The sequence below is a fragment of the Staurois parvus genome, unplaced genomic scaffold (assembly GCF_062004578.1).
Source record: "Staurois parvus isolate SC_StPar_1 unplaced genomic scaffold, SC_StPar_1.0 ptg000025l, whole genome shotgun sequence".
NCBI lineage: Eukaryota > Metazoa > Chordata > Amphibia > Anura > Ranidae > Staurois > Staurois parvus.
This window is the reverse complement of record NW_028317821.1, coordinates 28,244,580-28,267,597: the sequence shown is the minus strand read 5'-3', so window position 1 is coordinate 28,267,597 and position 23,018 is coordinate 28,244,580. Positions and strand designations below refer to the sequence as shown.

At 39.5% G+C, this 23,018-nt stretch overlaps 1 protein-coding gene across 1 annotated transcript in view; it reads left to right on the top strand.

The window, feature by feature from the left end:
- The first annotated feature begins 1,149 nt into the window (after nt 1–1,149).
- The window catches only part of EPYC (epiphycan), a 61,832-nt gene continuing 39,963 nt past the window's right edge, over nt 1,150–23,018 (top strand). The window contains exons 1-2 of the mRNA XM_089652573.1: nt 1,150–1,292; nt 3,059–3,229. Of these exons, the coding sequence (XP_089508699.1) occupies nt 3,068–3,229 (162 nt within the window). The 5' untranslated portion in view covers nt 1,150–1,292; nt 3,059–3,067. The remainder of the gene's footprint in view (nt 1,293–3,058; nt 3,230–23,018) is intronic.

Here is a 23,018-nt window from a genome sequence, read left to right as displayed (position 1 = left end):
CTTGTGCAATAAACTTTGTATATTTTATGATAAGCATTTTCACTTACCACTTTTTCTTAATATTTTGTGATATGTATATTGGTTGGTGCAAATGGTGGCTTTGGAGCGCAAATTTCATGTCTTTGTGGGTAGTTTGAATTTTTAAGCCAGTGGCTGCATACAATTTGATCTTTTAAAAGTTTTTTTAATTTGCTTAGGACCTTAAGACTTTTTTTCAATAGGTACAGTAGTTTTAGTTAAGCTTCAATAGAATACCTTTTTATTTTGGATTTAATACTGCTTTAATGACTTTCTACTGTTGGCCTGTTTAATAAATTCTGACTAGAGAGATTTTGGGAGCAGGACCTACCACCTTTGGCTTGTTTGGAGATCTGCCACATAACAGGTAGCTGTACTGACAGGCTGGCAAGTCTCTGTGTAGTCACTCCCCTATGACTGACAGTCACCGGCTCTCTGCTCATTGAAGGCCAAAGACCGCTGATCGTTCAGTTCTCAGTCTTAGAATGGCGGGGAACAGATGCAGGATCAGATCAATGCTGCATTTACCTAGGTGAGTATATAGATTTGGTTTTTTTTCTCAAACCCATACTTCTGTTTTAATTTTTTCAGCTAAAAGTTTAATGTTCTCAGATTAAATAACTGAAAATACCAGTTGTGGTAAATAGCTTAGGGTAAGGTTGACAAAATAATTGCGCAACAGCTAGACAACTATGGATCTCAGTGTTCTACTTCAACGTAAAAAAATATTGTTTTACTAATATACTGAAAGGAATAAATGTTTAAATAACAAGCCTATACAAAATGTTGATTATGTTTCCGGATCAATATTTCAGTATAACACAAAAACAAACCAAAGATAAATAAAGTAATTTGTAAGACTTTAAAGACTGTTTGGGTTTCCTGTTGCTTGCTGCTTTCAATGTTCTCTAAAAGTCTGTGTAAACTGCAGTTGTAGCATAATTACATATATACAAACTTCCCAGGTCCAAGAGACACAATGGAAGCATTCACATGTCAAAGTAAACTTCAAGCTGAGACATCTGGTACTTGAAAACCAATATCAATGCATAGTGGACATCATGTTTCAGTATAAACAGAGGACCATTAATACTACTAATTCTAGCAAACACAAATCCAAAGACATTTACTATGGAGTGAATTCCAACTTGATACTAACAAGTAAAGGTACCACCCTCCCCTAGACTGAGATATGGCTTTTAATTGGTCGGGTCACATACCACTTGCAGTGTGCTGAAACTAACCTGCTGCCATTCCAGAAGTCAGGAGCCAAGGTAAGTTTCTCTCTTGCTGTCTCCCTTTTTGCATTTACTTTACCTCGCACATTTTTACGTGTTTGATGTGATATTGTAAAATATGTGAAGTACTTGAGGACTTTATAGACCCTAATATTTATTAAATTGTTACCTGTATACTCGGTAATTTGATATAAATAAATATATATATGTATTTAGTGTCATTAGATATTAAGAGAATATTTATTTTATTTTCTGCACAAAACAAAAACTGTAATAGCAAATATTTAATATAAGGGAATTATTCAAATAAAACTGTACATATGCCAACTATTATCCACCCGTTGTTGTTATTATTATTATTATTATTATTATTACTATTCTGAAAGCTAGAAATTTAAGTTTTAAAAGTTTAGTTTTTATCATTAGTCATAATGTTTTTTGTAATTTCTCTTATAGTAAATTTTATATATATATTTCACGGATTATATACACTTTTACAAATATTTCACAGATATACACACTCTTTCATATGTAGCATAACCAAATGAAAATATTTAATCTGCAAAATATTATTCCAGCCTAAGACACTTTTGCAGTGCAAATAGGTAATTTAAGCAGGGTAGTCTTGATGGGTGCACAGCATAAAGTATCTTTGAGAATCTGACATAAATGAGAGCTTTGTACTGTTCTCAGTTCCCAGTGGAATTTCATATCCTCATGCCTAAAGCTGGTTCATAAAGACTTTCTTTCTTTTAAGCCACTGAAATTTAGTTTGTGTGTCAGTGCATTCTTGCACATGAATTGGTAATGTTTCTGGACTGAAGTTTACTGGGAGTTGGAGATGAATAGGACAAGTGTATTGCACTATGCAACAGATAGGTTCTTCAAGAGTACTGTCATTCTCAGAGATGTCACACGTCACATGCTTAATTACGTAAAGCTAGCCAGTGACAAATAGATCTCCTTTGAATGAAAGTTTGCATATTCATATACTAATTAAATGAATACAATATAAGTTGATAATCAATTTATAACATGCTTTGAAGAGAAGATGTGTTAAGGGTAGTTCTTCATTTGAAGACATAATCATTTCTACTGTATACATCAAAGCCCAACAGAGTTTTTAGGTGGCAAGTCTGACATTTTGATTTCTGATATGGCCAGTAGGGGTGCTGTTCATTGTCATTTTGTATTTCCATTGAGTTACATCTATGGATTAGGCCACAAGCAATCATTTTGATAGAATGTTACAATAGGGATGAAACATGAAGAACGGAATAGATGTACACATTAGCTTATGAATTTCTGTAGGTGTGGGATTCAAAGGCCAATTCAGTAATGTTTTTTTGCAGTTTACTGTCATTAGATCAGTTAAAAATGGTTTCTGATTAGCTGCTTTGGATTGCTGCACATACGCATTGCATTAGGCTTTGCCTAATTATTTATGTCTGATAATGTACCAGAGAGCCAAATACATAATAGCAAACATTATGTAAAAAGGGCATCATGTTCCATTAGATGCTGGATGCCCAGTCTGTGGCACCGTGACTTGTATACTCAGTGGCATACATCCAAACTCTATGAGAGAGTATATTTATATGAAGGAAAGTCACTGAATTAATGCTACTGTGTGATTTTCTCAATGCTTCTTCTAAGTCCTGAAGTTCTGTCTGGACATAGCATCACATACTTCAGATATATTGGGGCATGGGTCTAGTTTACATAAACACATTAAATTTAACCGCCTTAAGCTATGGCATTAATGTTTTAAGCTTCTTATATACTGTTGTTTCCCTTTAAAGCATTGAAGAATGAAGACATTTGCAAATATATTCCTGGGACTTTTTATAATTAAAGCAGTTGTATCTGCTCCTCCAACGGATAGCATCAACTATGACACAGCTGCCTATGAAGTTGACTTACTCTATAATCTTTACGACTATGATGAAAACACTAATATCGATCAAGGAGAGGTATATGTTTATTCTTTATTTTAAATGTGTCATTGCTGCATAGGGCAGGTTTCCCAGACACAAAGAAGTGTTAAAGAATATAGAGAAATATGAAAAAGGTAGTAACCAACATCAAGCAGTCAGAAACATCTTCAACAAAAGCTGATATGTGATTGGTTGTCATTATTAACTGTCAGTTTTGCCTTGCTACTGTAAATTGCTGTTTATGAGCTTCACAATGCAAAAATTACTATGTGACTGTTTTACTAAAGTAATTTCACCTGTTTTCTGAATTTGTGTCCTCTTTGGACATGCACATAAGAGAAAATATGTGTCTTATTAATACCTACTAGAGAACTTTCCTTTATTGCATTCCTCACCCTCAGTAGAGAAAACAGCAAGAGACAGCTGTCAAATACCTATTTTATTTAAATTATTTATTTTGTGAACCACATGTGAACAAATTCTGGAGCAATGGCCTTTTGGCTAAGATCAAGTGTAGTATCTGTTCTTATCAGTATCCAGTAGGGGTGCTTCGCTGTCATTCTTGCTTCTTAGTGAGGATGGTTGGCTGTATAATACCCCTGCTGGTATGATGGGGGCTCTGAAGGCTAGTACCGGCTGGAACAGAAACCGTGGTGCCCACAGGCAGTTGGGGCCCAGGAGTAATTCCCCTGGGAAAACCGGAGGGGCCTAGTTCCTCCTGATTTGAATGGATCCACCTTGTCTGGCCAGGGGCCGGGAGGCAGAGAGTCTGCGGAGCAGTGCCCTCTGAGTGGTTGTCTCAGGGGTGCTCTCAGTAGCACATGGAGGTGGGAAAAGTGCACATGATCACTGTTTCAAAAACTTTATCTGCACTGTGCCTTTTAGGGCTAGTCCTTTTGGCTAAGTCCAGGGCAATTTTTATGCTACAGGCCTCAGGGCCTAGCCAGTGCACAATTGCACGACCACTTTTTATTTATTTACTCTCCCACGTTTTGTCACCTTTCATTTATGTGTGTTTTTTTCTCAGGGATGGTAGGGTGTGGGTCCTTGGGCCTGCCCTGAAGTTTAGGGGGAGGATGTGTGGCCTTTTGGCTCCTTCCTCCCCTGTTCCTGGGAGGGTCTTTCTTCGGGAGACCCCCTGACCTAGTACTTGGTGGTCGGCTTTGGCTAGCCACAAGGAAAAGGGTCCGCCAGGCCTTTTGGCTAGGTGGTCCCTGTCAGGAGCCTCATTCCCCGGGGGATCAGGGTAGAGGTCCTACCCCTTCGGGGGGTGGACTAAAGCACACCCCTAAGTGCACTTTTTTGTGTTTGTGTTTTGCACTTGCACGTTTTTTGTTCACTTACCGTTTTTTTTGTTTTTTCGCACCTCCGCGGACTTAAAAAAAAAAATGGCCACATGGTGATTGGTGATATCTGACAAAGCAAAAGATCATTCTTTAGGTAGAGCCTCTGATTGGCCAGAGATGCCAAGTCTTAAGTCACCATCGAGCCTTTAGGCCCCATTCACACCTGAGCATTTTGCAGCATGAACCTCGAAGCTCCAAAATGCTCAGGGAGAAAAAAATCATTATTACTCTATGGCACAGGTATCAAACTGGTGGACCTCTAGCTGTTGCAAAACTACAAGTCCCATAAGACATGATGGGACTTGTAGTTTCGCAACAGCTGGAGGGCCGCCAGTTTGACACCCCTGCTCTATGGAGATGGTTTAAATCTCCACTCTAAGTTGCTTGAAGCAGAAAGCCTGAAGTTCCAAAAAGTTTTGGACCTACTCATGTAGCTCCATTTGGGCAGATTGATGCATTTTAGTGCATTTTCATTCCCATGGAAATACATGGAAATGCACAAGTTGTGCATTTTCATGGGCTTTAGCGCATTTTGTTGTGCGATTAAGAGCTTTTTCTTGGCATGGCAACAAATGATGACACAGATGAAATTTTTCTCTATTGGCTAATACAAAAACGCCAAAACTCCAAAAAGCCCCAAAATGCCTGAACAAAATGCGCATTAAAAAAATGCAACAAAATGCACAAAGAATGTGCAAAAAAGCTACATTCAGGTGTGAATGGAGCCTTAGTAGGGACTATAAAAGTAATTTGTTACCTGCACCTAGGAAGCTCAGAATTGGAAGAATAAATGGAAACAAATAAGAAATTGTTACTTTTTCTTTTTATTGTACTGTCATTTGGACTGATATGTTTTATACAAAAAAGGTATCCAGAGGATATACTGCATGTCTGTTTTAACTAAAACACAGATCCTAAAACAAAATCATCTTTTATTAATTTAATTACTCCATATGTATTTTCTATTTAAGATAACAGGAAATAACTTGCAATAAATGTGCAGTTCAATTTAAGAGGGAATATTGATTTTCCCAAATTTAACCAATAACAATAATTACTGACATGAAATTCAACAAATGTAAAAACAGACAAATGACTATTACATTGCACAAGTTAAAATGAATTTAAAACTGACCATTCAATTATCATTTTCTTGAACACTTTGTAAATCTGTTTCAAAACTAGAAGTTAGAGATGGTATTAGCACAGCCAAGCTGAAGGGCAATGTACCTAAGTGTAAATATACATTGTGGTGTGATATTTACACAATGCCTCTTCACAATCAGTCAGTGTTGTCTAAAATCCTGAATCTGCAGACCATATGTGGGACATAAATGGCCTTATGGCATTTGATTCAAGTTAGCAGTTAGTCCCAGCAATAAATTGAAAGTTAACTGCTGTTATAGGAAATTAAAAAAAGAAAGGGTGGATGGGAATGTACTGTCCTCTTTTTAACCTCAACATCCTAGTGAACATTTAATGCCACACCCCTATGGCTGTGATGGGGCAGTGTTAAGCATGCTATTATAGCAAATTATACATGAAGTCCAGACAAGTTATCATGCATTTGTTTCTATCCAGCTATTTTTGAAAATTGTTTCATGTGTTCCTGTTTAATTTGGGGTTGTTATGTATTTGGTCCTGATATGTTTCTCAGAATATTGGGTTTTTGTTTTATGACACACTGTGAATGTTTTCTTTTTGTTCTAAATTTGCAAATATAACTTTTAAAATGTATTATCTACAACTAAATGTGTGTATATATATATATAAACGTACAGGCATCAAAATCAGTTTTACATAACACAATATCATTTTGTCTATAGAGAGTCTATAAAAGCATAGAGAGTCTATATAGCAAGAAAAACAATGCCTAGTTTAGGTGCCTGTATAAACCAAAACTCAGGAAAAGAAAAGTTGCAACTGTGTTTTAAGAAAATGTTGTTATGGGAAATGGAAGTGGCAGACGTAAAGGTAACTGATTAATTGATGTAGCATATTGACATCATACACTGCTGTATATCACCAGTGCAATGAAGTGATGGTAAAAATAGTTTTATCTCTGATTTTTCTCTGTTTTCAACCTACCATAACTTGAACATGAAGGAAAGCATATCACTTTAGATTAACTCTTAAAACAGAACTTTATTCAAAACTTTTAGCTTTGAATGTGGTAGGTAATGGTCAGAGCCCCTGTCAGGTTTTTATTGCTGTCTGTTACCCTATTTGAAAAATTTACAATCACTTCCTGCCTCAGAAAATTGATAGGAAGCAAGCTGAAATATCTCTAAAGTGTGAGAAAACCCCTATCAGTGGCAACTGTCACCAGAACAGATGATATCCTCATACTCCTGTGATGGAGACTGCAGCAAAGTTTTAGATTTCTTCTCACTTCCTGTCTCGGTGACAATGGTCATTGACACAAAGGGGTTTATTTACTAAAGCTGGAGAGTCCAAAATCAGACTCTCTTCTGCATAGAAACCAATCAGCTTCTAACCTCAGCTTGTTCAATGAAGCTTTGGCAATGAAACCTGGAAGCTGATTGGTTTCTATGCAGAAGTGAGTCTGATTTTGCACTCTCCAGCTTTAGTAAATAAACCCCAAAGAGACAAGATAAATGTGTATCATGGAGTCATACACATAAATAATACTCTGACAGTAAGAGTTGATGTTTTTCCCCATTTCACCAAAACTACATATACTGTAAAAGTTCTGTCTGGGGTTCTGGGTGCTTGACTTTTCTATCACCAAGCCCTGGCAGAGCTTCCTCTTGGCTGCAAAAAAAATGTATTATTTTTTCAAATAACCTGCAGCTTTGAGCATTTCTTTGTATGATTGCATTATTTCTCATTGTACTGGCCTCACTACCTTTTTATAAATAAGGTGAAAACTTTCATGGAGTTCATGAGAAATCTGAAGTACTGTAAGAAAAAGTATTCTCAGCAAAGAGATGAACAAAATGACTTGCCATGTTTAGGGTTTGACCAACACTGGTACTGTCCGTGATACTTTTTTTATTGGCACTAGCATACAATTTTGAGGACAAGCTTTCGGGGAATGTCCCCTTCTTCAAGGTCTAAGCAGTACTACTCACAAAGTTTTAGCAGAATGTTCGAAAAGATGTGGGGGACGAAGAAAAAAAAAAAAGAGACAAGAGATTAGACACATCAAAAGCAAAGACTGGGGGGGGAGACAACACTCACAGAGGGAGTCATGCTTCAAGTGATAGTCATAAAACTGTTGGATAATGATTGAGGAATCCCATGTCCAAATTAAGGCCGTTATCTCTTGTGTCAAATAGAATTATCATTCTTAATTCAAATGTTTTTCTTTCCTGAATGGATTTGAAATTTCCTTTAAGAACTAAAATATTGAGGTCTCCCAAAGTGTAGTCTGGTTGTGCGAAATGGTGTCCCACAGGTGTGCAAAAGTCATCTTCTTTATGTTCCTTGATGGTATGTCTGTGCAAATTCATCCTTGTTTGCAACCTCTGTCCTGTTTCGCTAACATAAGATCCTTTGCTACATTTTGCTACATAAATGTACAAATGCTACATAAATGCACAAATACGGCTATAATCACCTCGACCAACACTGGTGTAATTCGCTTAGAACGTCTAATAGGTATTGCCTTTTGGAGTATATACTCTTTTTTATGATGGCAGACATTAACCTCTGAAAAAGTGTAGAAATGTCAGCAGAACACCAATTATTCCTCAACATGGGTCCAAAGCTTTATTTTGTGGTCACGTGGTAAACACAAGGCAACATTTTGGAGCAGTTGCTTTGTGTTTACCATCTGACCACAAATTAAAGCTTTGAACCCATTTTGAAGAATCCTTGGTGTGCTGGTGACATTTCTTCATTTGGATTGTCCACAGTTGCCAGCCTGTGATCTTCACAACACCAAGCAATACCAAATAGCCATTTGCAGGAATGTGTGCATTAGGAATATTGCGTTTAGTTTTTTTTTCTCACTGGAAAAATCACATTCAGAAGTTTTTGCCAGTAATAACAATCCTGCATGACGTTGCAGATTTAAACACTCTGGCAGGACAAGGTTTGTGCAAGCAGTCACCACGATAATGCAATCATATCAACAACCCAAATGCAGATTTCCCTAATGAAGTGCCTTACTTACCACATAACAGAATGAGTGTGTAGGGTGGGTGGAACTGTTACAGAGCATAGCGAGTTTAAAGTGGTCCTGATTGAATGAATATCAAGTAATCACTTATCTCCTATCAAATCAGACCAGATGGTCCATGCTTTGTATCTGTGGCCTTCTGGAGAGTTATTTACATTTACACTGAATGGTGATGGCCCTTTTTGAAGAACTTGTTTTTTTTCCATTCTTAATAAACAATTAGAGTTTGATTGCATCAGCCAGGTCTTCACCAAATGCTCCCTGAAGACATTGTTTAGCTGCACTATTCCAAGACCAAAGAGACCCTGCCTCTTGCTGCTAGATATAGCATCTCTATTCCTTCATGGGCATGCTTATCAGAATTTTCAAGACCTTGACACATGATACATTGATAAGCACAGGAGCCTGAAACCATACCACCAAATCCTCATAAAACCTCAAATTAGATATACAAAGGATTTTTCTTTAGCCTTTCAATTTACCTGTAGGGGAAAGAAATATACCTGCATCACCCATGAAGGCATGCATGACAGTGTGGAAGATCTAAAGCTGTATCCACTGGAAGATGGAACCCAGACCAGCTTTAACTACACAAAGTGGTCTCCAGTGTACTTTTAGGAGTCTTCCGCTACACTCATGGACCAGAACCCTGATCCTTCACCTAAACCTGCATGGCATGACAGTCACTTATCTCACTGATCCTATTGGTTAGCAGTGATCTCCTGAACTACCCTCCTGTACTTGGTAATTGACTGTTTTGTTTGCCAACCAATGCTGGACCATTTACTAGCTAATAATGCCATCTCCTGCCTTGACATACAAGGGTATATCTCATTACCTGGCCCATCATGACTTCCTTTAAACTTCTCCAGTTCATTTATCTTAGATGTGATTGCCACCCTGGCTGTGAGAGTTACTCATCTATATTATCATCCTGCGGGATACCTTGCTCTGCATACATGCATGTTACCTACTATATCTCTATGCTCTATGTAAGCTTATGGCCATGTTTCCTCTGCTTCATCTTCTTCCCTTTTGTAAGAGTGTCGGCTGTCTAAATGAATCTTTTCAGGCCATCCTGGCATTGCATAATAGGGTTGTGATTATAATCTTCCTCAACCTTGGATGTTTTGTAATGTTGGTGGGGACTGCAAACCTAAAGATTCATTGCTGTCTGTTTAATGTAATACGTTTTGGGTGAGCCTCCATGCTCATGCCTTCTACCCATGATCTACTGTATATGCCATCCCCATCAATGTAGATTTACTGGGAATGCTCTTTAAAATATAAGTAGAGTCTGTTGACAGATGCATGCTGTGCTCCCCTGCATTGCAGTGCCAGATTTATGTTGGTACTTATATACTGTGAGGGGTAAGGTGGTTCTTAACGTCTAGAGCAAATAATTTATGTTTTTGCATGATGTTTTAACTGCCTCACCTAGTGGTTCTTATCATGATCTCTTATATATCTGAGTTATGTCCCTTGCTTGGGGAAGGGGGAGGGGAGGTGGTCATTGTGACCCTCCCCCTTTCCTTCCAAGTTCTAGACTTTGTGGGGCTCCCTGGGGAAAAGTTACATTTGGTGCCTGTGTCATACCCTAAGTCAGTGTTTCTCAACTCCAGTCCTCATGGACCCCCAACAGGTCATGTTTTCAGGATTTCCATTATTTTGCACAGGTGATTTGATCAGTTTCACTGGCTTAGTAATTACCACAGCTGTTTCATCTGAGGGAAATCCTGAAAACATGACCTGTTGGGGGTCCATGAGGACTGGAGTTGAGAAACACTGCCCTAAGTGAACTGTTTTTACTCTATCCAATATTACAATGTATACTCAAGTCCCTACAATATAAATAAACTATAAATCCTTTCTATTGTTTGGAGGAACTAAAAGACTCAACTTAACAAGACAGGGAAGTCTGCACCTTCCTAATCTGACTAAGTGTTTTCAGGCAGCCCAATTAGCCAGACTATGTAAATATCATGCCCTTTAGAAAGTCTCAATCTGGGTTGTCCTGGAAGCTGCTTATTGTAACCTGACTAATATATAAAATCTCCTTTTGTTCCATCCCATGGATAAAGCAGGTATCCTACATCTGATTCTGAAACATTCTCTCATGGTATCGGACAATGTTATGTATTCTGGGGTCCTCCTTTCACCCCATAAAAATGTTTGTTGTATAATCCTGCATTCTCTCTGGACCTGGATACCCCTGCAGAATTTCAAGAATTCTGTTTCAAGACCCAGGCAAGACCCTGGAGGATGCAGATTTGGCCTATATATATTGGCAACACAAAACCTTTCTTGTTTAATATTTAAGCGGTGGAAACAAACTCTAAACTCCTTACCTGATAATATCTTGTGTCCCATGTTCTGGGTTACTACTTTGAATGCTTCCATGGATTTGGGCAGATTTGTTCATTATATCACATATAGTTATGCCCTGTTGCCACACAATTCTGGAAGCAGATATTTGATATGCTTATGAAATTATTACTGTAACCTCATAAGCAAAATATGCATTTCTAAATTTGAGACCACCTAATCTTACTAACCCACAATTTAAACCAGGCAACCTTCAAGAGGTGAAGATCTACCTGTACAACAAAGATCACCATGTACAGTGAGAGAACCTAGCAAGGCCATAAAAAGTAAGGCAGCCTGGTTGGCTGGTCATAGTTCTGGTGTGGCTGGCTGGTCCCAGTATTGTCCTGAGTTCTGGACTGACTGGCTGGTCCTAGTTCTGGCCTGGCTGGTTTCAGCTCTGGCCTAGCTGGCTGGTCTCAGTTCTGGCCTTGCTGGTTGGCCCCAGTTCTGGCCTGGCTGGCTAGACTTAGTTTTAGCCTGCCTGGTTAGTCCCATTCTGGCCTGGCTAGCTAGTCTGAGCTCTGGCCCAGTTGGCTGGACTGAATTCTGACCCTGCTGAACTGATCTCTGCCTCTGCTGAGTTATGGACTGGCTGACTGGGTTCTGTTTGACTAGCTGGGCTGGGTTAAGCCTGTCAGAGAAGTATACATTTTCGTTAGCATAGTGTAGGGGTGAGGAGCAAGTAATGCATAGTTCAGATTGAAATTCTATGGAATACAAAGTGCAGTGGCTAGGAGTAAGTAACACAGAGTTTAGATTTCAGGAGTAAGTAACATTTCACAGGTTAGGAGTTAGTAAAGCAGACTGCAGAGGTCAAGAGTAGGTTACACAATGTTCAAGGGTCAGTAGTAAATAATGTAGAGTTCACAGCTTAGGAGTATTACAGAGTTCAGGCAGAGGCTGTCAACATGTATGATCCAATGTAGATCCTGACATGTTCCCTGTGCCCAGCTGCCAGTACCCACTGTTACACAGACTGTTTTTCCCTTCTTTAGAGTTAGTTCACAAGTGTGGCAGGCACTGCCACCCCTCTGAAAAGCAATCCACACTTGGATTGCTTTTCAGATGTGTTTAACAGGTGGCGAAGAGGCAATATGTCACCTCCTCAGTGCTTGTCAAACATGCTTGGATCGCTTCTCAGAGGAGTGGAAGTGCCTGCTGCACTTGTTAATGAGCTGTTAGATGCACTCAGTGATCTCACCTTAGGGCTCGTTCCTACATGATGTTGGGGGTAAAACCCCACAGTTTAGCTACAGTTTTACTGCCTCCAATCACTACCCCCTTTAGCTGCAGAGGCAGCAGTCAAAGATGTACACATGTCACATCAGGAATTATACCCCTTGTCACTTTTGGCAGGCGCTACTGTCTGCCATTTATGACTCATTCAAGTGAATGGATCCACTGTACCAGTGGCCTGTAACCATTTGCAATGCATGCTGTTGCAGCACACTTGTGCAGCATCCAATGGGTTAAAGGAGGCAGTGAGGAGGTGATACAACACCTCCTCTCTGCCTGTCAAACATCTCACCATCAGTTTTAACCCCTTGGTTGCTGAACTTCACAAGGTTGCAGTGTGCATGTAGAGCAACCCCATGCACTTGAATTGCACTTGGGATTAAGTCCACCAAGTATGACCGGGGGTATAATTCCTGCTGTGGCCACAAACAGCACATAAACCCCTGGCCACTGCAGCTAGCTACACTGCACAAGTGTAAATGTGCCCTTACTGTCCTGAGTCACTATCAGGGGCGGACTGACCATTTGGAAAGTTGGGTACTGCCCGAGGGTCCGGGGTCAATAGGGGGCCCCATGAGATGCCCCTGGTACCTTTTTCATAGGTTTTTTTGAGTTTGGGCAAGGACACAGGGGCCCCATGATCCCCTATTGCCCGGGGGCCCCATGAGTTGTCGGTCCACCCCTGGTCACTATAATAGTTGCTTGCTCTATTACAGATAGTGTTACACACTTCATAACACCTCTTACTGCATCATCTTCACTTGCATGATTGAAGTGCACTGACTTGAACACAATAGGTAACACAGGAAGGCAATAGCGGGGAGGAGTGAAGAACAGCAGACCAGATCTCTTCTACTGTGACTCTGCCCCTTGCAGCTGCTACTGGCACCAAAAGTATATGCTCCGGTCCTATTAAGGCAGGGATACAGAGAAGCAAAGGGAAGTTGACATCACTCCACTGGGCACTGCAGTTGGAACTAGAGCAGCAGTATGGGCAATTGGGGCCGCCTGCTTACTCCACAGCGGGGCCCATCCTTCCTCTATGGAATAAAAAGCCAACTGCTTCTGTATGCAGCTCTACTGTAACCAAGGTTCTCCTGATGGTGGGTTGACAAGCTGAGGGTGCTATCCACCCATCATGCCGTGATCGACGAGTTGCCACCCCTGATTTAGACTGATAGTCTTTTTTTTATATATACATCTTCTAAAAATACTGTATGCAGGGCCTTAAATTATGCTACTTTCAACTTGGCAGAGACCAGATCCAGGATTACCCAAATGCTGCTTCATGAGAAGATCACGGCCAAACACTTTGATACCATGACTACATCTTTGGTGACTAGTTGGCAGGCCTGGGCTGAGCATCTTGCATCTTCTGGCTCTGACACACATTTACTCCATCTGTGATGGGGCCATTCCCTGCAGTCTTTTCAGATTCTCCTACCCTCCCATCCCACCCTTCCTGCCCCTTCCCTTCACTATATCTCCCTCCAGGTCTTCCCTGATCCTTTCTCCTTTTTCATTAATCCCCCTCCACATCCCCTCATTGGGTGTTTTTCTCTGTATTCTGAAATATGATTCAATAATATGGTACTATTTTGACTGCAGTGTATTCTGTTTGTACATCCCAATATCTTAGCCTATGCTGGTTTTGCTAACTCATGTAATCTTGACATTTGCAACCTCGAATGTCTGTACACATAAGCTGAACAAGAAAAAAAAATACATTTTTAATTCTGCCAGAGTGCATAACATTCTGCAGTAAGCTGATAATGCTGCTTTGACAACATTATTAGCTCCATCTGAGTTCCGTCTTTGGACAACAAAACATGTTATGAAAATGGAGGGGAGGGTCTTCTTTAGTTATCGCACACTTCTTGTCCTAGGATAACAATGGTGCTTTGGTGCCTCTCCAAAGATACCATGCAGTGAGTGAGCATTGTTACTATATGACAGGATCACAAGGTAAAAATAATGAGGAAAAGTAAAAAAAAAAAGATACTAGTGCAGCCCCCATATCTAAGGGATAGTAAACAACAGTATATTATATTTTTGTTGTTTGGTTTAGATACATTTTCTAGCACTAAATAAAGAATAAGTTTCCCCTTGCAACTTTCTTTTAAAGCCAAACTCCAGAAATTATCTTTATTGCCAACGTACTTGTATTTCTGGGGAGGAGTTGAGCACACTACATACAGTGATAGCTGTGATCTCCCAGGTTCTGGCCAAGAGGATTACCGTCTGTACACTGAACATAGGGGTTGCTCTCTTGATATCACTGCCATTCAGAGAATGCCTTGTACTTTTTTCAATGAATGCCAGGCAGTCTCTGATGAGATGATGAAGGTAGATTGAGACATCTTCTGCCCCTTATTTCAACCATCTCATATCAAATTAATGTTTATACACTAAATAAAGAAAATCCCACTTTCTGGTAAAGTCAAATCCAGGAATAATCTTTATTGGCAACTTACTGCACATTGGTCCAGCTAGGCATGATGTATTTATTCATATTTTATATCTGAAGGGCCCAAGGGGATGCTTAAAACCACTGCAGTGGCCCACACTACATACAGCAATAGCCATGATCCTCTGTGTTCTGGTTGAGCAGGGGGTTCTCACTGTGCACTGCCACTAATTGGAGAATAACTTTTTCCCAATGAATGCATAGTGTTCTCTTATTGGACAAGGGTATATCATTTGCCCTTAACTCCTCTTTGTCCAGTGAGAAAACAGCTTGTATTCACCTTGTATTCATTAAAAAATACAAGTCATTCTCTGAAGTGACCCCTCTAAAACAGTAATTTTTCACCACAGCAGTGCATTCTCCAACAACAAAAAGTTCTCTCAGTGGCACCGAAATATTAGTACAGCACGCTGTCTCTATTAGGTTCAGCAGTCAGTAGCACAATGTAGCAACACAAAAACAGCAATGCATGGCCTTTGGGAATTCACTCAACCACAGACACATCATAGCATCCTCATGTCCTCTCACCAAAGCAATAGCCTCATCACCTGACAGCATTCTCCACAGCCGCATGTGGGACATCCACTCTCCTGTGCAAACTCTTGTGTAGTTTGATTCACAGGGTCACAATACACAGTGCCAGCTGTCCAAGCCCTTTCTTCCAAGGTTTTGGCAACCTAGTGTCTCTTACCCTGTCCTTGAGCTCACAATCACCCCAGGCACACCTCCTTCTTCCCTCAGCTCTGCCCTGTTGTTTTGTCCATGAATTGGGCAGATATAAACTCTCCTGGTCAATAAATATTGCATTATTAGTTTTTTAGTTGTTTAAAATTGTTGCATTTGAAAATATTTTTTTAATCAGAGCACATAAACATAAACCATGCCTCTAGGGGGTTAGGCGGTGCCACTCCAATCACACCAATGTTACCAGGTGCATCATAGGCTGCTGACCACCAGTGTAATGACAGAAGCTCTTGCAGATAGTGTAAGTCAACCATACTCAATGATATAGGCCCCTACAGTTACACTTTTGTGTAGCGGTGTGTTTAAAAAAGGCTTACATACATCTTGCTTGTATTTGCTGCCCTATCTTGGTTTGACCTACTTGGTGAATTTCTCTGAAATGTGTCTAAAATTTCATTTGTGCACTTGAGTCTTGACTTCCTGCTCTGTCCCTTTCTGAACTTCTCTAGAAAGGTAACATTTATTTATAGTAGCTGAGCAGGATGCTCGTGGCTAATCTCTTGATTTCTCTCTGCTTTGTCAATGACTCTAAGCAATATATTATTAATATACTATTTAGTCTGCAGACTGTGTGCTATTAATTTGCTCTCCGGCTTGTTCTGCAGTTCTAGCCAACATACCTAACACAAAGAAAAACTCTTAAACCACCAGAAACCTCATTTTGATAATAAAGCATTTCACAAGATAGGTATTTTACATTTTGGGTGCAGATAGAACAATTCAACTGCTTAGCACATTTTGATTGGATTGCTTATCTCTACTTAGGATGCAAGCAGCTTTTCCTTTCAGACCATTTTACATAACTTACTTTATAAAGCTCTTTATATTATTAACTTAGATCTTTTGGTGGCAAATACGACTTTTTATCAGCTGTAGAATCATGTAAATATCTTTTCACTTTAAATGTTTCTTTAATAACTTTAGGATAGAGTGAGAAGTTTTGAACCATTGTTGTTGGCATTGCTGTCCGTGCCTCTAAAAGGGAGATTTACTTTCTAATTTTGTTTTTGTGACCAATTCTTCCATTGAAAACTTTTTTGTCCATAATTTGTTCATGTTTTTTATTTTTAACTGAGGCCTTCCGCCATAACGTCACCATAAAATAATACATCATAAGAAATATCCTGGGCCTAAAGCTAGTAAAGTAAGTAAAAGCATAACTTGCACACTGTAATCAGTACTGATGTGTTCTGCTAGTTAGGTCTGCTCAGTTTGTTCAGTTGCTGCCAGCCTGATAGCTCTCTCTGTATCCAGAAAGTTTGAGAGGTTTCTGGATAATAGGTGTGGAGCTATGCAGATAGGCAGCCCTTGCCTATCCCAGAGAGAGAGACTCTGATGGCATGCTGAGTAACTGTATATATTCACTGATCACACAGAGTTCAGGGTCTTTTCCTGTATAGGATTGGACCAGCCTCAAGGGAGCATGCTGCCCTCCCAGGCAATACTGCTGGATCTATTGCCGTAAGCCTCGGGTAGGCAAACTGAAGGCCTGAATACTGAGATCCAAGTTCTGCTAGAGCTGACTGAGGAGCCATCTACTGAAGATCTGGTCTGGCATCACAGAAGAAAGCTATCTGTCCTTGGGCCTTGTGAGTACAGACAGCCCTTAAAGGATTTTAGAGAATTTGTGCAACTAAAATCTCTCTGGTGCTAGGGAGTCAACTGCGGTTCTAGCTAATGGGGACACCAGCTGGTGTTCCAAAGAGTTTTATCTATCTAATCTTCTACTTAAAATAGAAAAAAGGTAGCGCTCTAACCAAATAATCTATATTCATAAAATATCATCATCAAAAAAAAAAAAAAATATATATATATATATATATATACACACACACCCAGAAAGTGAAAAAAAAGTGTATCAAAAACAAAACTATAATCTTAATTGCAAATATAAATGAATTGATACATAATTCAGTGTCATAAAAAATATATAAAAATCTATCAAAAACAGTGTCCAATAATAATGTCCTTAAATATAAAAAATATGTGAAAAAAAAACTTTTTACAAGTCAATCAAATTCCAATGTACGATATAATTAAGAAAAAAACTTTAACTTCAGTGCTCCAAACTATTAATTCTTAAAATAAATGTGAAAAATCCACCAACAGATGAATTAAATAAATTCACCAGAGCAACATGCCAGTCAAATTATAAACCAGCACACATGCTTTCGCTCTGGACCAACGATCTGCAGATTGATAGCCTGCAATAGGGAGGCGATTCAATGAACATAAATATCTTCTTGACATAAAACTCATAAAAGAGAGAGAAAAACTAATAGTGTAAAATCGTAGGGTAACTTTATTCATAAAAACAGTCCATGTATTACACTCACATTCCGTAGTGTCAAAGCTAACACTAGCTTAGACAGTGTATCTTGCACAAATTCAAAAAAGCCTGCTTAGGTGTCAGCTGACACCCACAGCTCACTGGGTGTGGTGAGGTCACTCCAAGGCTCCACTCCAGGGTCAACTGACACCTAAGCGGGCTTTTTTGAATTTGTGCAAGATTGCCTACCTATTGCATTTGTGCAAAATTGCCTCCCTATTGCATATTGATTATTATTAATTAGTTTATATTTGCAATTAAGATTATAGTTTTGTTTTTGATACACTTTTTCACTTTCTGAGTGTATATATATATATATATATATATATATATATATATATTTTTTTTTTTTTTTTTTTTTTATTTATTTTTTTTTTTTTTTCTTGTTGAGGATTTTTTATGAATATAGATTATTTGGTTAGAGCTCTACCTTTTTTCTATTTTATGTCACTTTTTACCTTGTTTGAGGGTGAGGTTTTAGCTGCTTTTTGTATTAAGATTTATTATAATTTTTTGGTTTTTTTGGTGCTATACATACTCTTCACTAATCTCCTACTTGAAAGGACTCTACTCTAGTTTGCTACTACTTCTGTCTTAAAACCGAAGTCTATTGTTTGTTTCAAGCAGGGCCTTTGTCATTACTTATCCAAAGACTACCTAAAGTCCTCAAGTGTACATAGTTCTCGTTTTTGGCATACCCCTCCAAATTCCCTCAACCCTATCCAAGTTCTCCAAAAAGAAAAAAAAACAACATAAACAACACCCCTAAACTGGTCATTGAAGAACCGTGTGAATGAGCCCATGTGCTTTTGGGGAAGACCTGTATAGTATTCCTGTTGCTACTATGGGGGTAATGTTACACAAGGGAGAGTATTTTTCTATAAAAATATTTGGCATATTGAGTAGAATTTGGTAACAATTGGTCAAGAAAAATTAAACTTTCACCAAAAAAAGGGAATAATTTGTGTGATTGCTACACAAGTCATTTTGTAATTTATTATTAAAATTACTTAATAATATATTATTTCTATGACTTATGAAGCCTTCAGACTGTCAAATAATTAAAAAATTGCAGCTATGGTAACACAGTGGATATTCTACAATGTTTATATACTTGTGTAGCAGGGGAAATTAACCCTATCTGTGACTGCTGTAATCTGCTGACTGGCATCTCCTTTGAAACCTGACACTTGGACTGAACACAGGCAAGGCAGTGAGGGATTTCAGCCCCCCTTCTCATCTCAGACTGTAATAGAGAGAGAGCCAATCAGAAGTGCCATTAAAGGAGCCAATGACAGGGACTTTCTCAAGCAGGAGGTGCAGCTGCAAAGCATTGTGGAACATGCAGTCTTGAACAGAAACAGCCTGATAGGCTGATAAAGAAATAGAACTTCAAAAGCCTTCATGCTTAGTGAGAGCAGAGTGAAGGGATCCATCTTGCTTTTTCCTGAGGGGAGGTATGCTGCATGTGGCAAGCGAACAGTCTGGACCTAGCAGAGGAGTGCTTGGGGTCAGTTCACAGCATGCTGAGCTATCGGCATCAGTCGGGGAACATCCAAACTGAGAGATGTCGACCTACAATACAGAAGCGCTCATCGTGAGATGACCAGAGGAGCCTGTCATTTCCAGGACGATCGTTTGGGTCTTAGTTACAGGATCTGGTGAGAGGGGTTTTGCCCACTGGCAGATGACAGGAACACTGCAACATACAGAGACATTACACTTGCCCACACTCACCAGGCACTGGGTTGTGTAAATGGCCCTGCTAAACAGACACAATATTTGCTTTGCTATACAAATACGGCCACGGGATTACAATTATACTTTACCATAGGAGTTTAAGTGCACCAACGAAAGTGGCTAGCTGAAGATCCCAAGATTCATCCTGTTACCAAGTGACTTAAGTTACTGGGGCCATACGGGCATGCGCATGTGTATTCAGGCCTCTATATTGCATGGTGTGTGAGGGGATAGCTTTACCTTGGAAAGTAGCTATTAAGCATCAGTTGGGTACAGTGTTTGTCTACTGGGCTTGTGGTGTCAGGGGTTAGAAGGAAGAAGTTTGACACAACAGAGAGTCACTCTTCTGCTCTCCTCCTGCTTGGACATCATAGAGCCGAATTGATGTAGAGAAGTTAAATCCACTTTGAGGTTGCCATTTAAGTGTTTGCCTCTGCTCTTGGGGTTATTCACGGTTGGAATCCCCTGAAAGCAGCCTGAGTGTAAACGTGAGCTATATTGCTTTCGGTCACAGTATTTGCTGTTCTCTTGATTCACCTAACGAATATCTGTTGTTAATGTTTATTACTTCCCATAGAGGTCTGACAGTAAAGCTGATCTCTGTGTTTTATTATAAAGTGTGTGCTTTTCATTGGTCCTTGCACTTACACTATTGCCAGGTGTGTCTGTTGGGGTTGAGACAGTTCTTGGGGTTGAGAGGCAGAGTGGCGGAGTGAACAAACGTAAGCAGCCCCTTCGGGGGTATCACTACACTTATATACAGAATACTTCCAGGAATCTCATTTACTGTTAGTGTGTGATTGACTTATTGTTTTTCCCCAGAAACCTGCAAAAAGCATACGGTAAATTCAGAAACTATATTTAAACTCTTTAGGTTTGCTACAAGAAAATTTTCCTCTTTGGTTAGATGCTTGAGAAGGATTCAACAAGTCTGGAAAGAATGCTGAGATACAGACTGTCTCTTTTGGAACTTTTGGACTGATTGCGAGACTGTAACAGGCAGTGGATTCCATTTAGAGGCATGTTTTAGGAAATCTGAAGAAGTTAGTGGAATAACTGATCATATAAGGAGAACAGGACAAGGTCATTATCTACAATGAAGTTTGCTAAATATCTTACAGTGTATACTATTTATATTCAGAAAACTGTACTTTTTTCAGCAAAGTTGATTTTCACTTTAAAGCTAAACTCCTGGCACAAAAACTGTATCTTCTTAATAGCCGCAACAGATGAAAAAAACACCTTGCACCAAATGCCTTTGCAAACCCAAATATCACCTTGTAAAATTGGCAGTGACATCACTTTTCTGTACATAGCTTCTGCAGAAAACAGTGCTATGAGAGGGGCCCAGAAAGCCCACCCATTACAGGCTACCTGCAGAAAACTACTGGAAACCTACTACAGGGGGTGGATGCAAGACCAGTCACCCTGCACAATGGCAGAGCATAGCAGTGACTGGTCTTTACAGGAGGCTGCTGCACAGAGGGAAAGTGTCACACTGGATTACTGCACAGATCTGGAAGAAATACAAAAGCATATGAAGATTCAAGTAGGAATACACGTCTTTTGTACTTGGATAATATTTGTTTATACTGGAGAACCGCTATTATTATGTCTTGTATGCTTGTCTGTTAAGAGTGTAAAGACCCTATAACCCCTATATAAGTATTTTTTTTTTTCAGAAGGGGTTGCTGACATTCTAAAATCATGATAAGGTTGTGGTATGTGATCCTTTTCGATATAGGTTGTGTTTCTTTTTGGCTGGAATATTTTTCATATTGATGCACGGCCATTCCATCTTTCTACCTGAAGAGGTACACATAATGCCAGGTACTTAGCTAGAGACAGAGAGTGATGTAGGACTCTGAACTCCCAATGGACTTCAGCTGAATGAGCTGGTTAACACTACCTCACTTCCATCCACCAGGGGAAGCTGACAAGCAAAAGGACCTCTAGAGACTTGATGGTGGTCAGCACAGACTCATGGGAGATGAAATTCGGGAAATAAACTTTACTATAGCAGTCTATGGACCATTGGACTACAATTCACAATGCAAGCTGGGTATAAGAGGAGAGAGTTCTTTCTCACTCTGAATACCAAGAAACTCTTTCTATGCTGCAAAGAGCCTGAGGTGTGCACATCACTGCTCCTGTGTGCACATTAACCTGCCAGAGGCCTGTGGCCATGTGCTGAGGACTGTTGTCACTCCAGACAGTTCCAGAAGTGAGCTGACATCTGAACAGTGAGACCCTTGTTGCTGTATCGTTTGGACTGGTGAGAGGATGTTGCTGCCATTAACCTGTTGCTGCCAGCACCGACTGAGCATATAGGGATTGGATATCTAACTAGCAGTATTAACTAGCAGAATTTAGTGGGATTGTATTCATTTGCACCACCATAAAGACTGGGCACCAACTCTAGCCGACTGAAGAACTAGGAGTAAAGACTTTTCACTCGGATACCTGCTTCACAAGAACTTTGTCTGCTGTCCACTTTAGGGATTTTTAAATTTCATCGCTGCCATTCATATAGAACACACTCTAAAGTAGATATAGTCTACTGTTAACAGAGGATTTTTCACATTAATGATTATCATTGCTGTTTTCTAATCCCAATACGTATTGCTGATTTTGTGGATTACCAGGTTTACTCCATTCTATGCTAAAGCCTAATGAACATATTTTCTAGTGAACTGTGATTGGCGAAATCCTTTACTGACTCATTTATGTGCATTCTACTACAACTTTAACCCTAGTGTGTCAGTGGGGCTGAGGTTGTTCTCAGAGTCGAGGCAGAAGTACAGAGAAACAAATCTACTATGCGGCTCTTGCAGGGGTAGCACTACAGCCCTGTCTCCAGCACTGGTCACTAATGTGTGAAAAACTGTTGTAACTTGTTAATTTTGAAATGCAATCACTTTTTCCAATAGTTCTCTTGCTTAAATCTTCTCCATTTTTAAAACTAGAAGTGACTAAGCAGGGATGGACATTGATGTATTTGATGCAAAGTGTATATAAACCTCAGGGAACTGGAAAATGCCAGTATGTCAGGTCCTGCGAATTATACTTTGCACAAAAACACCACTGTGCATTGTCGATACATGAAGAATAGGCACACCCAATAAAAAAATACAACTAGCAAACATTAACAAGAGAGGTGGAAGGTGCATCATCTATACATATAATACACTGAGAATGGGAAGGGGTGGGGGGAGGATATGCACAAATTCACCCCTGAGGTTTTCACTGAAGGAAAGAGAAATTTAACACCTCTGACTGAGTTAAATCACAAATAAATTGATTTACAGAAAACATGATAGTAGTAGGTAAAGCCTTACCCTTAAGTAAATATTAAGTTGCCACCCACCCCCCCACTTTCCTGCAGCACATCTGTCCATGTACAGTGAAGGAAATAAGTATTTGATCCCCTGCTGATTTTGAATGTTTGC